The sequence below is a fragment of the Dendrobates tinctorius genome, unplaced genomic scaffold (genome assembly GCF_039654945.1).
Source record: "Dendrobates tinctorius isolate UK_male_01 unplaced genomic scaffold, ASM3965494v1 ptg000387l, whole genome shotgun sequence".
NCBI classification, from domain to species: Eukaryota; Metazoa; Chordata; class Amphibia; order Anura; family Dendrobatidae; genus Dendrobates; species Dendrobates tinctorius.
The window spans coordinates 2,706,287-2,725,444 of record NW_027362053.1 but is presented as its reverse complement, the minus strand read 5'-3'; the positions used below and the strand labels follow the sequence as shown (position 1 = coordinate 2,725,444).

Below are 19,158 nucleotides of genomic sequence, written 5' to 3'. Positions count from 1 at the left end.
CATAACCTCATATACAAGGTGCCATGGATTTTTATTATTTTTTCATTAAATTACATATTTTGTAAAGATTTTTGGACTCGAAAATGGATAGTTTTCTCTCTGCATATTTACCAAGACGCCAAGCAGTGGCGAAATTCCTTGCTTCCACATCGTCAGGCTACACATAGATATTTCTGGTTATACCTTTTTTCTCTCTTGTGCTGAAATGAGTGAACACTGTGGATGGCTACATTGCAAATAAAGGATAGGGCTGTACAAAGACCAGTTTCCATTCTAGAAAATCCAAAGTCCAGCATCTGCATGTATTACTTGACTTCAATAGAGCAATTGAGAAAAACTCAGTTTCGGAGATGAGCACTGACCAGGCTTTGGTACTGAAATGAGTTGTCCAGTATTAAAAGAAAAAAAATAATTCGGAAGAAATGCAATAAAATGGGTAAAAAAAAAAAAACATCAGTTGCCTGATAAAACTCCAGTGCTGCTGCTCGGTTAACTCCTGCCAAACTTTGTTTTCCTAAAGAGGTGATGTGTTGTATATCTATGGGACCACTGCAGACAATCACTGATCCTGAACGATTTTGCACAGAGCATTCTTGCGTAGCTGCTGAGGCCAGTGACTGGCTGCAGTGGGCGTATGGATGTATGACATGTCATCAATGCAGGAAAGTAAAAAGACCGGTGAGCATGACAGAAGCAGAGTTGCCTTTATTGGGTGACTTCACTTAACGTAATTTCTTCAATTCCTGGGCAACCCATTTAATTAGGCTATGTGCCCACGTTAGCGTTTTTAAACGCTCAGGAAACGGGTCTCCTTCCCAGAAAACGCGCGTTTTTTTCCACACGTTTGCCGCAAAAAACGCACGTTTTTGATGCGTTTTTTTCGCGCGTCTTTTGGACTATAGGAAATAGCCAAAAACGCAGACCTAAGCGAAAATTAATGAACATGCTGCGTTTTTTAACCGCTAAGCGTTTCCTTAGCGGTAAAAAACGCATCCATTGGCACAAAAAGGCCAAAATGCATTAAAATGAATGGGATGCTTCTTTTAAGCGTTTTTGATGTGGTTTGACCCCGAAAAACGCATCAAAAACGCTTAAAAAAACACAAAGTGGGCACACAGCCTTAAACGTTAAAAAACAATGTACAACGTGAAAGCTACACTAAGAGCTAATTATCTGTAAACTTACATAGAATAATAAAATTCGTAGTTCTACCAAATTCACAGTCTGAATACTGGGATTATTTCTCTAAAAGATCTCTACAATGAGTCCCCCATGCCACCTGCCAAATGTAAGGTAGAAATACTAAAAAATAAATATATACTCTGAAAGTATGTATCGATGATGCCAAAACAGTTCACTCTTTAGCAACTTTGTATCAACTCCCTCATATAAAAGATAAAAAAAATATTTTCTAAGCTAAAGTTCCTTATTTTGAGTCCTGTGCCGAGTGAAGTTTCTGGTGTTTGACAAGGCTTGCCTTCTGCGTGAAGCTATTCCCACACTCGGCACATGTGTACGGTTTCTCCCCTGTGTGGGTGATCTGATGTTTCAACATATTTGACTTTCGGGTAAATGCTCTTCCACATACAGAACACACAAATGGACGTTCTCCTGTGTGGTTTTTCTGATGTTCGTTTAGTATTGACTTCTGGGTAAAACTTTTCTCACAGTGCAAGCAGGAATATGGCTTTTCTCCAGAATGGATTACGAGGTGTTTCACAAGCGTAGAGTTATAGGTGAAGCACTTTCCGCATTCTGGGCAGCTGAATGGTTTCTCCCCAGTGTGGATCCTTTGATGATACACCAAACTTGATTCTTGTGTAAAATATTTACCACACTTTGAGCAACTGAAGGGCTTCTCACCTGTGTGGACCCGCCGGTGGCCAATCACATGGGACTTGTGTCTAAAGGATTTGCCACACTCGATGCAGGTAAATGGCTTTTCACCTGTGTGAATTCTTTGGTGTTCTAAAAGATGGGATTTGTAGGTAAAGCATTTGCCACAATCAGAACATGAGAAAGGCTTCTCACCCGTATGGATTCTCCAGTGTTTAACAAGGGTTGATTTACATGTAAAGTCTTTGCCGCACTCTGTACAGGAAAAAGGCCTTTCGCCTGTGTGAGTCTTTTGGTGAGTCATTAGGTTGGCTTTTTGTGTAAAGTGTTTTCCACACTCAGGACAGGAATATGGCTTCTCCCCAGTGTGGACTCTCATGTGAATAGTGAATTTGTCCTTTTTGGTAAAACATTTTCCACATTCAGAACAAGTATGCCTGTAATCACTCCTGTAGCCTACTTTAAATGTAACAACCTCAGGAACATGTTCTTTATGTTTGCATGACTCAGAAGATGCATTGGTCAATGGTGATCCTATATTTGCTAGAATCGAGTTCGTAGAATCTTGTGTTGCACCTTCATCTTCCATTTCACAGGGTGGAACTGTATAATCTTTAATGCTGCCCCCACCTCCACCTACAAAATTAAGCAAAAATTATTGTGGTCAGTACATTACATTAGAAAAGGTTCTGGTGTTTTTTTTGGTATTATTTGAGACAAGAGATGAATATTTTAGTAGTACATGAGGCCAGAGATGGCAGTTTCCTAACTTTATCATGTATAACAACAGCAACTAGAGAGTGTATAGCAAAAATGTCACATCCCTTACCCTGAATGACAATTACTCACTTAGGCTGATTCCAATAGGTATTTCTTCATCCTTAATCTTCATATCTAATAATTCATCTTCAGTCTGTGGTTCAATATCCATCAACACAATATTCAGATCACCCTCCTAAACATTGAAATAATAAACACTTTATGGAATCTACACATGTGGTCAATATTGTTGGTACCCCTCATTTAATGACAGAAAAACCCACAATGGTCACAGAAATAACTTGAATCTGACAAAAGTAATAATAAATCAAAAATCTATTAAAATGAACAAGTGGAAGTCAGACATTGCTTTTCAACCATGCTTCCAACAGAATTAAAAAAAAAAATAAAACTCATGAAATAGGCCTGGACAGAAATGATGGTACCCCTGAAAATAGTGTGACAAAAGGGACATGTTAAATCAAGGTGTGTCCACTAATTCGCTTCACAGGTGTCTACAGTCTTGGAATCAGTGAGTGGGCCTGTATAGAAAGCTACAGATACTCACTGTGCTGTTTGGTATCACACTCAACATGGACCAGAGGAAGCGAAGGAAAGAGTTGTCTGAGGAAAATTATAGACAAACATGTTAAAGGTAAAAGTTATAAGACCATCTCCAAGCAGCTTGATGTTCCTGTGACTACAGTTGCACATATTACTCAGAAATGTAAGATCCATGGGACTGTAGCCAACCTCCCTGGACGTGGCCGCAGGAGGAAAATTGATGACAAATCAAAGAGATGGATAATATGAATGGTAACAAAAGAGCCCAGAAAAACTTCAAAACAGTTTAAAGGTGAACTTCAAGCTTAAGGAACATCAGTGTCAGATCGCACCATCCGTCGTTGTGTGAGCCAAAGTGGACTTCATGGGAGACAACCAAGGAGGACACCATTGTTGAAAAAAAAAAAAATCATAAAAAAGGCAGACTGGAATTTACCAAACTACATGTTGATAAGCCGCATAGCTTCTGGGAGAATGTCCTATGGACAGATGACACAAAATGGAAATTTTTGGCAAGGCACATCAGCTCTAAGTTCACAGATGGAAAAATGAAGCATATCAAGAAAAAAACACTGTCCCTACTGTGAAACATGGAGGAGGCGCTATTATGTTCTGAGGCTGCTTTGCTGCATCTGGAACAGGGTGTCTAGAATCTGTACAGGGTACAATAAAATCTCAAGACTATCAAGGGATTGGTCTCAGTCACAGGTCATGGGTCTTGCAACAGGATAATGACCCAAAACACACAGCTAAAACACCCAAGAATGGCTAAGAGGAAAACATTGGACTATTCTGATGCTCTATTGAGCATCTTTACATAGAGCTCAAACATGCCGTCTGGAAAAGGCAACCTTCAAACACGAGCCAACTGGAGCAGATTGCTCTTGAGGTGTGGGCCAAAATACCTGTCAAGAGATGCAGAAGTCATGAACAATTACAGGAATCGTTTGATTGCAGTGATTGCCTTAAAAAAGTTGTGCAACAAAATATTAAGTTAAGGGCACCATCATTGTTGTCCAGGCCTATTTCATGAGTTTTTTTTTTTTTAATTCTGTGGAAGCATGGTTGAAAAGCAATGTCTGACTTTTATTTGTTTATTTTTATAGACATTGTGGGTTTTCCTGTCATTAAACAAGGGTTGCCAACAATTTTGACAATGTGTGTATAATATTTCACTACAACATTTTAAAAGGAATCTGTCATCAGGTATTGGCTACCTAAGTTGTGAGTAGAATAATGTAGGAATAGAGATCCAGATTGCAGTGATAAGTCACTTACTGAGCTGCTTGCTGAAGATTTGATAACCTGCTGATAAAACAGTAATTGTATCACTAAAGCGCTAGTAAACCTGTGCCATGTTAACCTCCTTTTTCATGAGCTCTGCATAACTCTGCCCCCACCACTAATTGGCAGCTTTCTGCCTGTGCACAGTGTGCACAGAAAGCTATCAGTCATTGGTGTGAACTCAGAAGAACTGGTAGCTCTCCAGCACATAAAACTGTTTTTTTTTTTTTTTCAAAAGTGCAACAAGAAGCCCAATAAGTAGACAATGCTGGAATCAGGGTCTCTATATCTACGTTATGTTTCTCTTAGATGGGGTAGCAAAAATCTGTTGACAGATTCCCTTTAAACACACTACAAATCATGTTAGATTCTCCAATGAGCATACAGTCCAGATAATGAGAATCATCCTTTGCAGTACTGCAATATGTTTCATCACCTTAATATATGCTAAGGTCTTCTCATTTTCCTTTCTGGAATCCTCCTCATCATGAAAAGGGCTAGGGCATCGCTCTGGCGTAGTTTTCTTACGAGACTCTTCTGTAGAAGGCACACTTGATGACTATGTTGTATATGTTAAGTGAACATATTTATCTAGTTATGTCTCATACCCAGTACAATAAGAGTCTGGTGGGTCTCCATAATGTCCTCATACAGATCCTTGTGTCCTTCTATGTACTCCCACTCCTCCATGGAAAAATAGACGGAGACATTCTGACACCTTATAGGAACCTGACACACAATGATAAAGTCATCAGCCTTGTGTTATCATATAATGTCTCAGTATTCCCAGCAGCGCTCACCTCTCCAGTCAGCAGCTCAATGATCCTATTGGTGAGTGTGAGGATCTTCTGCTGATGAACCAATGAATGAGGTAAGGTCACTGTGGCTGACCCATTCTCCTCAGCCGTCTTTAGAGGGGTATAATCCTATTTAAGAAGCAAACCATGCTTACACATATGTTGGAAAACTCTCTATAAAACTGGAGAACAACCACTTACATGTTCTAGAAAAATAAAAATTAATTTTATGTTATGGATGGTGACTTGTCGCAGAAAAATATGCAAAGGTTTAACCAGAATTTTTAAAAAAAAGGCATCCAATGTAAAAGATCTTGGAGAAATAATACACTTCTCAGTAGAATTCAATACCAGAAACGCACCCTTTCCATACAAAAGGCATACCTACAGTCATGGCCGAAAGTGTTGGCACACGAAATTGTTCCAGAAAATTAAGTATTACTCCCAGAAAATTATTGCAAATACACGGTTTGTTATACACATGAATATTTCCTTTGTGTGTATTGGAACAACACAAAAAAGATTAAAAAAAAAGGTTAATTGGACATCATTTTACAGAAAACCCCAAAATGGACCAGACAAAAATTGTTGGCATCTTTCCAAAAATGTGGGTAAACAACTTTACTTCAAGCATGTGATGATTTTTTAACCCCTGTCTGACATCTGACGTACTATCCTGTCCAGGTGACCCGGGCCCGTATGACCGTGGACGGGATAGTACGTTTATCACAGCTGACACCCGGCACTATGTGCCAGAAGCGGTCACAAACCACTCCCAGCACTTTAACCTCTGGCACACGGTGATCAAACATGATTGCAGTGTACCGGTGGCATAGGCAAGCATCGCGCAGGGATGGGGCTTCCTGCGTGCTTCCCTGAGACTCTCAGAATAATGCAATGTGATCGCGTTGTTCCGAAGGCCTCCTCCCTTCAGGCCCCAGGATCCAACAAGGCCACGGGGTCCTTCCAGGGCCTGCAGGGAGGTGACTTCACAGTGCATGCTGAGAGCAGGCGCTGTGAAGCCTCCTGCACTGCCTGTCAGATCGCTAATCTGACACAGTACTCTTCAAAGTGTCAGATCAGCAATCTGACATTGCATAGTAATGTCCCACCCTAGGACAATGTAAAAAAGAAAAAAAATATTTCCCAATAAATTTGTTTCTTTATGTAAATAAACAAAAAAAGAAAAACAATAAAAGTACACATAGCCTTGTCCGTAACGACCCGCTCTATAAAACTGTCCCACTAGTTAACCCATTTAGTGAACCCCTTAAAGAACAAAAAAAACAAGGCAAAAAAAACAATGCTTTATCATCATACCGCCAAACAAAAAGTGGAATAACACGCGATCAAAAAGACGGATATAAATAAGCATGGTACCACTGAAAACGTCATCTTGTCCCGCAAAAAATGAGCCACCATACAGCTCCATCACCGGAAAAATAAAAAAGTTATAGCTCGCAGAATAAAGCGATGCAAAAATAACTATTTTTTTATACTAAACTGTTTTTATTGTATAAAAGCGGCAAAACAAAAAAAATGATATAAATGAGGTATTGCTGTAATCGTACTGACCCAAAGAATGAAACCGCTTTATCAATTTCACCACACGTGGAACGGTGTAATCGCCCCCCCCCCAAGAAAAAAAAGAAATTCATGAATTGCTGGTTTGTGTTCATTCTGCCTCCCAAAAGTCATGATGAAAAGCGATCAAAAAATGTTAAGTGCCCGAAAATGGTACCAATAAAAACGTCAACTCGTCCCGCAAAAAATAAGGCCTCATATGGGCCAATATATGTAAAAATTATAGCTCTCAATATGTGGTGATGCAAAAACTATTTTTTGCAATAAAAAGCATCTTTTAGGCTGTGTGCCCACATTGCGTTTTTTTAAGAGTTTCAGCAGAGTTTGTGCCGGCTAAGACGCTGCAGAAATGCTTAAAAGAAGCCTCACATTAAATTGCATGCGTCTTTGGCTTTTTGAGCCAATGCATGCTTTTTTAAACGCTCAGGAATCGCCTAGCGGCTAAAAACGCAGCATGCTCATTAATTTCCGCATTGATGAGCGTTTCTAGCCTTTTCCAATGTTCCCAGAAAACGTGCGTAAAAAAACATGTCAAAAACGTGCATCTTTAGTGTAAAAAACGCGCAAGAAACGCGCGGAAATAAAACGTGCGTTTTCTGGGAAGGGGATCAGTTTCCTGAGCGTTTAAAAATGCTAACGTGGGCACATAGCTTTAGCGTATGACAGCTGCCAAACATAAAAACCCGCTATAAATAGTAAATTAAACCCCCCTTTATCACCCCCTTAGTAAGGGAAAAATAATAAAATAAAAAAAAAATGTATTTATTTCCATTTTCCCATTAGGGTTAGGGCTAGGGTTGAGGGGGTTTCCACTGTTTGGGGACATCAAGGGCTCTCCAAACGCGACATGGCGTCTGATCTCAATTCCAGCCAATACTGCATTGAAAAAGTCAAACGGTGCTCCTTCCTTTCCATGCGCCGAAAAAGTGGTTTACCCCCACATATGGGGTATCAGCCTACTCAGGACAGATTGCACAATAACTCTTGGAGTCCAATTTCTTCTGTTACCCTTTGGAAAATAAAAAATTGGGGGCGAATGTATCATTTTTGTGGAAAAAATATGATTTTTTATTTTTATGGCTCTACGTTATAAACTTTTGTGAAGCACTGGGGAGTTCAAAGTTCTCACCACACATCTAGATAAGTTCCTTGGGGGGTCTAGTTTCCAAAATGGGGTCACTTGTGGGGGGTTTCCACTGTTTAGGCACATCAGGGGCTCTCCAAACGCGACATAGCGTCCGATCTCAATTTCAGCCAAATTTAAGTTGAAAAAGTCAAACAGTGCTCCTTCCCTTCCGTGCTCTGCCATGCGCCGAAACAGTGGTCCCCCCCATATATGGGGTATCAGTGTACTCAGAACAAATTGCACTAACTTTTGGGGTCCAATTTCTCCTGTTACCTTTGGGAAAATAAAAAAAAACATGAAGTAATTTTTTTGTGAAAAAAGTTAAATGTTCATTTTTTTTTTATGCAAATTGTCTCATCAGAGAGGAAGAGGGCTAGAACTCTAGTGCCACCTATTGGAAGTAGCAATCCTAAAAGTCAATGTCGACCCTTTAACTAGCCTTGTTACATGACTTAGGATAAAAGCCAAGCCAGAATCTGAATTTGCAGACACTGTGTTTCAGGGTACTGCCCCTCGTCAGTGAAAAGTGTGAGATCTGGTTTGTGTGACGGACTCAGCTCCTGCCAAGTCGATTTTTTTAGAGTGGACCCTCTAGGCCGTGGCACCCACCCACCTAGGGCGAGCTGCCCTTGTGAGGAACCACCCCCTGTACAGGGAGTGTCAGGGCAAGACCAAGGGGGTGAGCCACCACGACTGCTGGGACCAGACAGCCGGCTCAGGGAGACACTAGTGCGTGTGGGTTAGGCAACAGGAACGAGCAAGGTACAAGACAAGACACAGCGTGGTCACAGGGTTTCTTCATGAAGCGTGGTCTCAGGGTTTATTCAGATACACAACATAAATACGAGGACACGGAGATACACGGCTAAGTGCGTGCAAGGGCACGCCAAGGTCCAAGAGAGGGTACGTGCTAGGTGGCATGCCAGGGTCCAAGGCAGGGTTCAATGCAGGATGCGTGCTAGGAGACACGCCAGGGTCCAAGGCAGGGTTCAATATAGGATGTGTGCTAGGAGACACGCCAGGGTCCAAGGCAGGGTTCAATATAGGATGCGTACTAGGAGACACGCCAGGGTCCAAGGCAGGGTTCAATGCAGGATGCGTGCTAGGAGACATGCCAAGGTCCAAGGCAGGGTTCAATATAGGATGCGTGCTAGGAGACACGCCAGGGTCCAAGGCAGGGTTCAATATAGGATGCGTGCTAGGAGAAACACCAGAGTCCAAGGCAGGGTTCAATGCAGGATGTGTGCTAGGAGACAAGCCAGGGTCCAAGGCAGGGTTCAATATAGGATGCGTGCTAGGAGACACGCCAGGGTCCAAAGCAGGGTTCAATATAGGATGCGTACTAGGAGACATGCCAGGGTCCAAGGCAGGGTTCAATGCAGGATGCGTGCTAGGAGACACGCCAGGGTCCAAGGCAGGGTTCAATATAGGATGCGTGCTAGGAGACACGCCAGGGTCCAAGGCAGGGTTCAATGCAGGATGCGTGCTAGGAGACACGCCAGGGTCCAAGGCAGGGTTCAATCAGGATGGCCCTCACTGGCCAGTGCACACGGCTGAAGATCAAGCAGTGGCACGACTGAGGCACAGACAGGCGGGGAAGGGGAAAACAAGACCGGGTGCGTGCTAGGCGACACACGGGGAACTAGGCAAGGAAAAGACAAAGCAAGGAGCGGAAACCTAGGCAGAAGCACAGAGCCGGGTACAGACAATACAGGAGAGGAGAGTGTGCCAGGAGGCACAACAGAACACAAGGCAGAATAGAGTTAGCAGCGGAGCGTAGGCCGAAGCCCAGAGCCGGGTCAAGGAAGAACCTTGAGACTAGCCTGGAAATGTGCTGGAGAAGCACCATAGGTCAGAGCAGGAATGGTGCGTGTGCCAGAAGGCACAACAGAGCACCAGGCAGAGAACAGAGTTAGCAGCGGAGAATAGGCCGAAGCCCAGAGCCGGGTCAAGGAAGAACGTTGAGACTAGCCTGGAAATGTGCTTGAGAAGCACCATAGGTCAGAGCAGGAATGGTGCGTGTGCCAGAAGACACAACAGAGCACCAGGCAGAGACCAGAGTTAGCAACGGAGCGTAGGCTGAAGCCCAGAGCCAGGTCAAGGAAGAACCTTGAGACTAGCCTGGAAATGTGCTTGAGAAGCACCATAGGTTAGAGCAGGAATGGTGCGTGTGCCAGGAGGCACAACAGAGCATCAGGCAGAGAACAGAGCTAGCAGCGGAGCGTAGGCCAAAGCCCAGAGCCGGGTCAAGGAAGAACCTTGAGACTAGCCTGGAAATGTGCTTGAGAAGCACCATAGGTCAGAGCAGGAATGGTGCATGTGCCAGGAGGCACAACAGAGCACCAGGCAGAGAACAGAGCTAGCAGCGGAGCGTAGGCTGAAGCCCAGAGCCGGGTCAAGGAAGAACCTTGAGACTAGCCTGGAAATGTGCTTGAGAAGCACCATAGGTCAGAGCAGGAATGGTGCGTGTGCCAGGAGGAATAACAGAGCACCAGGCAGAGAACAGAGCTAGCAAAGGCACAGGAAAGAAACGAAGCAAGAGACAAACAAGACATGAGACCAAGTACAGGACACAGGACGCAGACATGAAAACACCAGATGAAGTACAAGCACTGAGCGTGTGCAAAGCACGACAGGGCAAAGTGCATGGGTACAGACTACAGGGAGCAACCAAGCAGACCAAGCAGCCTAGCAAGGAAGCAAAACAATAATCAGGCCCCGACCATAGGAAGTGCATAGGACCTGCACTTCCGGGTCAGGACCAGGAGAGTACTTCCGTTTCAGATCCTCCAGGATCATAGAGAGGCCAGCAGGATCAGATACCGCTGGACATAGAGAGGGTCATGATCAGGGCCTCCAGGACCACAGCACTGGACCACAGCAGGCAGAGCAGAGACGGGCGTGCACACAGCAACGGCATGCAGCCACGAGGAGGTATGCATGCACACTAGCGATGGCGTACAGCCATGAGAGGTAGCACCTGCGCGCATAAGCAATGGCGTATAGCCACAAGGTAGAGCACGAGTGCGCACCAGCAACGGCAGGCAGCCATGAGATGAGGCGCGTGTGCACACTGCTCCAGGGGTCATGCAGCATAACAGTCATGAGGTGTGCGTGCACACTGCTCCTGGGATGATGTGGCACAACAGACATGAGAGACCCCCGGGGTGCCCGCAGGGACCCAGCACTGGGCGCAAGCAGCATGACAGTTAGGCTGTGAGAGAGGCGTCTGACCGATATCCAAGAAGTATCATTTCTCCTTGCAGAGAATGACATGCTAAGCATGTTGAGGTTAGGAGACTTGAAGCCGCAATGCTCCTCTGGGAAAAATGCTAATTATGCAAATTGTCTCTTCAGAGAAGAAGAGGTCTAGAACTCTAGTGCCACCTATTGGAAGTAGCAATCCTAAAAGTCAATGTCCACCCTTTTTTAAACATTCATTCCTGTGAAGCACCTGAAGGGTTAATAAGCTTCTTGAATGTGGTTTTGAGCACCTTGAGGAGTGCAGTTTTTAGAATGGTATCACTTTTGGGCATTGCCTATAAAATAGACCCCTCAAAGTGACAAATGGTGTTGTAAAAATGAGAAATCGCTGGTTAACTTTTAACCCTTATAACGTCCTAACAAAAAAAACATTTTGGTTTCAAAATTGTGCTGATGTAAAGTAAAGATGTGGGAAATGATACTTATTAATTATTTTGTGTGATTTAAGGGCATAAAAATTCAAAGAAAATTGCGACATTTTAAAAATTTTCGCCAAATTTTTTTTGTTTTCACATATAAACGCAAGTTATATCAAAGAAATTTTACCACTAACATGAAGTACAATATGTCACGAGAAAACAATGCCAGAATCAGTGGGATCCATTTCTGCGTTCCAGAGTTACTACCTCATAAAGGGTCATTGGTCAGAATTGTAAAAATTGGCCATCATTAACATGCAAACTACCCTTGGGGGTAAAGGGGTTAAAATCACCTGTGGCAAGTAACAGGTGTTGGCAGTATGAAAAGAACACCTGAAACCAGATAAAAATGAGAGAAGTTGACTCAATCTTTGCATTGTGTGTCTGTGTGTGCCATACTAAGCATGGAGAACAGAAAGAGGAGAAAAGAACTGTCCGAGGAGACTTGAGATCCAAAATTGTTGAAAAATATCAACAATCTCAAGGTTATAAGTCCATCTCCAGAGATTTTGATATTCCTTTTCCACAGTGCACAACATAACCACAGAGTTTACAACCAATGGTACTGGAGCTAAAATGTATGAGAGTAAGCCAAAATCCTTCTGGGAAAACGTTTCATGGACAGATGAAACCAAGAAAGGGCTTTTTGGTAAAGCACATCATTCTACTGTTTACTGAAAACGTAATGAGGTCTACAAATAAAATAAAGCAGTACTTACAGTCAAATATGGCGGAGGTTCAAAATTGTTTTGGGGTTGTTTTTCTCCCTCTGGAACAGAGTGCCATAGCTGTGTGTAACACATCATGAAATCTGAATACTACCAAAGGATTTTGGCTTGCAATGTAGTGCAGTTTCAAAAAGCTGGGTGTGCATCTTAGACCACGGGTCTTCCATCAGGACAGTGACCCCAAACATACTTCAAGAAGCACTCAGAAATGGAAGGAAATAAAGCGCTGGAGAGTTATGAAGCGGCAAGCAATGAATTTGGTTCTAAATCCCACTGAACACCTGTGGAGAGATTGGCTGTTGGAAGAAGGCACCCTCAGCATATGAGAGACCTTGAACAGTTTGCAGAAGAACAGTGGTCCAAAATTCCAGTTGAGAGAGGTAAGAAGTTTGTTGATGATTATAGGAAGTGATTGATTGCAGTTATTTATTCCAAAGGGTGCAACCAAATATTAAGTTGAGAGTGCAAGAATTTTGTCCAGCTCATTTTTGGGGTTTTGTGAGAAATTATGTCTAATTTGCCTTTTTTTTTTTGTGTTGTTCCAATACACCCAAAAACAAATAAACCTGTGTATAACAAAACATGCTTAATAGCAATAATTTTCTGGGAGAAATACTTCATTTTCTGGAACAATTTCAAGGGTGCCAACGCTTTTGGATATGAGTGTATGTACCTGATCACTGATAGTCTGATTTGCGCATAATCTGTCCACCAGCAGCTTCTCCTGAGATTGCGCAGTGATCTGTAACTCTTGGTTTGACCAGGAACATAGGTATGCCTGATGTAGGAAAAGGGGGGATTTCTGCTATTGAATTGTATTTGAGAAGTGTATGATTTCTCCAATATCTTTAAGATAACATACATTTTTATTATTGTGGTAAACCCATTTTAGAACTTGAAATCCTAACAGACTTTGTAAAATGACAATCTAAGAACCCCTCACCTCTCCAGTCAACAGGTATAGAATCTGCAAGGTAAGATTTAGTATCCTCTCGGCCACATAACCCTTGTCTTTGTCCATTCTCAGAAGTGCTGGAGAGTCCACTGGGACGGTCTGACCATGGTAACCTATGAAGATATAAAGCGTGGGGATTACTTTATTACGTCAGATAGAATTCAGAATTAAAGTCACAAAAACATCATAGATTATCTTCAGAAATAGGAGGCAATATACATGGATATACACACAATATACACACGCTGTAACACGGGAGTACAATAAAGGGTTGTCCCATCAGGTTCCATGTGCCCTTTTTACTACATTAAGACATCATAGATTGGACTGCACCATCTGTGAATTCTAGGACAACTCTCTGGTAGTTACAGCAGTGCCCTCTTCTAGTGAAAACAGCGTGTGCCCTCCAGTGGTAGTGTCACATTCACACTGAGCAGTAACGGTGAAGCATGACTATGCCCATTACTGTACCACCGGCAGACCACATATAACTATACAGGAGTTCTGTAACTGAGGACAAAAATACAAATTGATGGCTCGTTCCATGTAGACCGGAACACTGTGTCCTGCCTAGTGGAGGCCAGATACCAATCGGAGAGTCCCTGTGTCGCAGATCAGTTTGTTGGGTCCAGTGTTTTTCCCAGGTAAGGTCCATGTCCTGCGGCCCAAAACCTGGGACCCTGCAAGATCATAATCTTTAAAGGGCTTTTCCACTTTCAACTTTGTATGCAAAATCCTTGTTTCCATATTAAAACTAATAAAGTAATCTGTTATTCACCTCCCCCAGGATTAGTACTGTGTCTCCACCACTGCTTCGGAGATTGTTTACAGGCAGCAGTGGTGATGTCACATCAACAGCGCTGCAGCTAATCACTGGGCTCCACATCTTGTGCCATGTGCATTGCCATTAGTATTAGACCCTGGCTGTCTACAGAGGTCACATGTGCTGAGGTCGTGTGGTCATCGCTGCAGCCTGTCAAAAAACACCAGGAGCAGTGAAGGACAGGCAGCGCGGAACCTGGGGAAGGCGAGTAACTTTCAGGTCATTATTTCATTAATCCTGGAAACCCCCTTTAGTCTGTCAGGCAACATGTCATCTCAGCAAAGCACATCACTTCTACAGAAAACAACTCTGTTTATTGTGTTTGCTTCCTAATTTACAAAGTGACTCAAAGATTGGTATATGCCAGTGTTTTCACTGGCATACATGGGAGCCTTCCATCAGAGGTGCAGGTTGTATAGTCTTATTACCTATATATACTGCTGATGAAAGGTACAGGCACAGCGTGCACAGTGGTATTGGTATGGTAACCAGTGTTGTGCCAACCAATCATCAGATACCAAATCACCTATCAGTAAAGTCATACTCCACCCTGCTATTGATCATTCTCTCTCTGCCCAACCAACAAAGTGCCCACTTCTCCTTCTTATATACCCATCCTTCTACCCGTCATCCACTGTGCCAATATTACTCCTACCTGCACTGTCACTGCACTCCCCCATATACCCACCTCTCTTTTCTGCCCATCCTGCACTGTGCCAATACTACTCCTACCTGCACTGTCACTGCACCCCCCCATAAACACACCTATCTTCTGTGCCCATCCTGCACTGTGCCAATACTACTACCTGCACTGTCACTGCACCCTCCATATACCCACCTCTCTTCCCTGCCCATCCTGCACTGTGCCAATACTACTCCTACCTGCACTGTCACTGCACTCCCCCATATACCCACCTCTCTTCTCTGCCCATCCTGCACTGTGCCAATACTACTCCTACCTGCACTGTCACTGCACCCCCCATAAACAAACCTATCTTCTGTGCCCATCCTGCACTGTGCCAATACTACTACCTGCACTGTCACTGCACCCTCCATATACCCACCTCTCTTCCCTGCCCATCCTGCACTGTGCCAATACTACTCCTACCTGCACTGTCACTGCACCCCCCATATACCCACCTCTCTTCTCTGCCCATCCTGCACTGTGCCAATACTACTCCTACCTGTACTATCACTGCACCCCCCATATACCCACCTCTCTTCTCTGCCCATCCTGCACTGTGCCAATACTACGCCTACCTACACTGTCACTGCACCCCCCATATACCCACCTCTCTTCTCTGCCCATCCTGCACTGTGCCAATACTACGCCTACCTGCACTGTCACTGCACCCCCCATATACCCACCTCTCTTCTCTGCCCACCCTGCACTGTGCCAATACTACTCCTACCTGCATTGTCACTGCACCCCCATATACCCACCTCTCTTCTCTGCCCATCCTGCACTGTGCCAATACTACTCCTACCTGCACTATCACTGCACCCCCATATACCCACTTCTCTTCTCTGCCCATCCTGCACTGTGCCAATACTACTCCTACCTGTACTGTCACTGCACCCCCCATATACCCACCTCTCTTCTCTGCCCATCCTGCACTGTGCCAATACTACTCCTACCTGCACTGTCACTGCACTCCCCCATATACCCACCTCTCTTCTCTGCCCATCCTGCACTGTGCCAATACTACTCCTACCTGCACTGTCACTGCACCCCCCATATACCCACCTCTCTTCTCTGCCCACCCTGCACTGTGCCAATACTACTCCTACCTGCACTGTCACTGCACCCCCCATATACCCACCTCTCTTCTCTGCCCATCCTGCACTGTGCCAATACTACTCCTACGTGCACTGTCACTGCACCCCCCATATACCCACCTCTCTTCTGTGCCCATCCTGAACTGAGCCAATACTACTCCTACCTGCACTGTCACTGCACCCCCCATATACCCACCTCTCTTCTCTGCCAACCCTGCACTGTGCCAATACTACTCCTACCTGCACTGTCACTGCACCCCCATACACCCACCTCTCTTCTCTGCCCATCCTGCACTGTGCCAATACTACTCCTACCTGTACTGTCACTGCACCCCCCATATACCCACCTCTCTTCTATGCCCATCCTACACTGTGCCAATACTACTCCTACCAGTACTGTCACTGCACCCTCCATATACCCACCTCTCTTCTGTGCCCATCCTGCACTGTGTCAATACTACTCCTACCTGTACTGTCACTGCACCCCCATATACCCATCTCTCTTCTCTGCCCATCCTGAACTGTGCCAATACTACTCCTACCTGCACTGCCACTGCACCCCCCAAAAACCCACCTCTCTTCTGTGCCCATCCTGAACTGTGCCAATACTACTCCTAACTGCACTGCCACTGAACCCCCCATATACCCACCTCTCTTATCTGCCCATCCTGCACTGTGCCAACACTACTCGTACCTGCACTGTCACTGCACCCCCCATATACCCACCTCTCTTTTCTGCCCATCCTGCACTGTGCTAATATTACTCCTACTTGCACTGTAACTGCACCCCCCATATACCCACCTCTCTTTTCTGCCCATCCTGCACTGTGCCAATATTATTCCTACCTGCACTGTCACTGCACCCCCCCATATACCCACCTCTTTTCTGCCCATCCTGCACTGTGCTAATATTACTCCTACTTGCACTGTAACTGCACCCCCCATATACCCACCTCTCTTCTCTGCCCATCCTACACTATGCCAATATTACTCCTACCTGCGCTGTCACTGCACCCCCCATATACCCACCTCTCTTCTCTGCCCATCCTGCACTGTGCCAATACTACTCCTACCTGCACTGTCACTGCACCCCCCCATATACCCACCTCTCTTCTGTGCCCATCCTGAACTGTGCCAATACTACTCCTACCTACACTGTCACTGCACCCCCCATATACCCACCTCTCTTCTCTGCCCACCCTGCACTGTGCCAATACTACTCCTACCTGCACAGTCACTGCACCCCCATATACCACCTCTCTTCTCTTCCCATCCTGCACTGTGCCAATACTACTCCTACCTGTACTGTCACTGCACCCTCATATACCCACCTCTCTTCTCTGCCCATCCTGCACTGTGCCAATACTACTCCTACCTGTACTGTCACTGCACCCCACATATACCCACCTCTCTTCTCTGCCCATCCTGCACTGTGCCAATACTACTCCTACCTGCACTGTCACTGCACCCCACATATAGCCACCTCGCTTCTCTGCTCATCCTGCACTGTGCCAATACAACTCCTACCTGCACTGTCACTGCACCCCCCATATACCCACCTCTCTTCTGTGCCCATCCTGCACTGTGCCAATACTACTCCTACCTGCACTGTCACTGCACCCCCCCATATACCCAACTCTCTTCTCTGCCCATACTGAACTGTGCCAATACTACTCCTACCTGCACTGTCACTGCACCCCCCATATACCCACCTCTCTTCTCTGCCCACCCTGCACTGTGCCAATACTACTCCTACCTGCACTGTCACTTTTCCCCCCCATATACCCACCTCTTCTCTGCCCATCCTGCACTGTGCCACTACTACTCCTACCTGTACTGTCACTGCACCCTCCATATACCCACCTCTCTTCTCTGCCCATCCTGCACTGTGCCAATACTACTCCTACCTGCACTGTCACTGCACCCCTCATATACCCACCTCTCTTCTGTGCCCATCCTACACTGTGCCAATACTACTCCTACCTGTACTGTCACTGCACCCTTCATATACCCACCTCTTCTGTGCCCATCCTGCACTGTGCCAATAATACTCCTACCTGTACTGTCACTGCACCCCCCATATACCCACCTCTCTTCTCTGCCCATCCTGCACTGTGCCAATATTACTCCTACCTGCACTGTCACTGCACCCCCCCATATACCCACCTCTCTTTTCTGCCCATCCTGCACTGTGCCAATATTACTCCTACCTGCACTGTTACTGCACCCCCAATATACCCACCTCTCTTCTCTGCCCATCCTGCACTGTGCCAATACTACTCCTACCTGTACTGTCACTGCACCCCCATATACCCACCTCTCTTCTCTGCCCATCCTGCACTGTGCCAATATTAATCCTACCTGCACTGTCACTGCACCCCCCATATACCCACCTCTCTTCTCTGCCCATCCTGCACTGTGCCAATATTACTCCTACCTGCACTGTCACTGCACCCCCATATACCCACCTCTCTTCTCTGCCCATCCTGCACTGTGCCAATACTACTCCAACCTGCACTGTCACTGCACCCCCTATATACCCACCTCTCTTCTCTGCCCATCCTACACTGTGCCAATACTACTCCTACCTGTACTGTCACTGCACCCCCCATTTACCCATCTCTCTTCTCTGCCCATCCTGCACTGTGCCAATACTACTCCTACCTGTACTGTCACTGCACCCCTCATATACCCACCTCTCTTCTCTGCCCATCCTACACTGTGCCAATACTACTACTACCTGCACTGTCACTGCACCCCTCATATACCCAACTCTCTTCTGTGCCCATCCTGCACTGTGCCAATACTACTCCTACCTGCACTGTCACTGCACCCCCAATAAACCCACCTCTATTCTCTGCCCATCCTGCACTGTGCCAATACTACTCCTACGCGCACTGTCACTGCACCCCCCATATAGCCACCTCGCTTCTCTGCCCATCCTGCACTGTGCCAATACAACTCCTACCTGCACTGTCACTGCACCCCCCATATACCCACCTCTCCTCTGTGCCCATCCTGCACTGTGCCAATACTACTCCTACCTGTACTGTCACTGCACCCCCCCATATACCCACCTCTCTTCTGTGCCCATCCTGAACTGTGCCAATACTACTCCTACCTGCGCTGTCACTGCACCCCCCATATACCCACCTCTCTTCTCTGCCCATCCTGCACTGTGCCAATATTACTCCCACCTGCGCTGTCACTGCACCCCCCATATACCCACCTCTCTTCTCT

The 19,158-nt window shown here is 45.4% G+C and overlaps 1 protein-coding gene across 4 annotated transcripts in view; it reads right to left on the bottom strand.

Moving 5' to 3' along the window:
• Positions 1 to 679: 679 nt before the first annotated feature.
• LOC141076093 (uncharacterized) overlaps positions 680 to 19,158 on the bottom strand; it is a 74,520-nt gene continuing 56,041 nt past the window's right edge. For 2 of the 4 annotated variants that reach the window (XM_073563358.1, XM_073563362.1), the window contains exons 2-7: positions 13,305 to 13,429; positions 5,244 to 5,369; positions 5,052 to 5,172; positions 4,880 to 4,980; positions 2,686 to 2,791; positions 680 to 2,472 (exon numbers count right to left, since the gene is read on the bottom strand). In XM_073563358.1, the coding sequence (XP_073419459.1) occupies positions 1,427 to 2,472; positions 2,686 to 2,791; positions 4,880 to 4,980; positions 5,052 to 5,172; positions 5,244 to 5,369; positions 13,305 to 13,382 (1,578 nt within the window). In that variant the 5' untranslated portion in view covers positions 13,383 to 13,429 and the 3' untranslated portion in view covers positions 680 to 1,426. Of the gene's footprint in view, positions 2,473 to 2,685; positions 2,792 to 4,879; positions 4,981 to 5,051; positions 5,173 to 5,243; positions 5,370 to 13,304; positions 13,430 to 14,567; positions 14,904 to 19,158 lie in introns of those variants that run through there. The other 2 variants (XM_073563361.1, XM_073563363.1) reach the window with 2 other exon arrangements.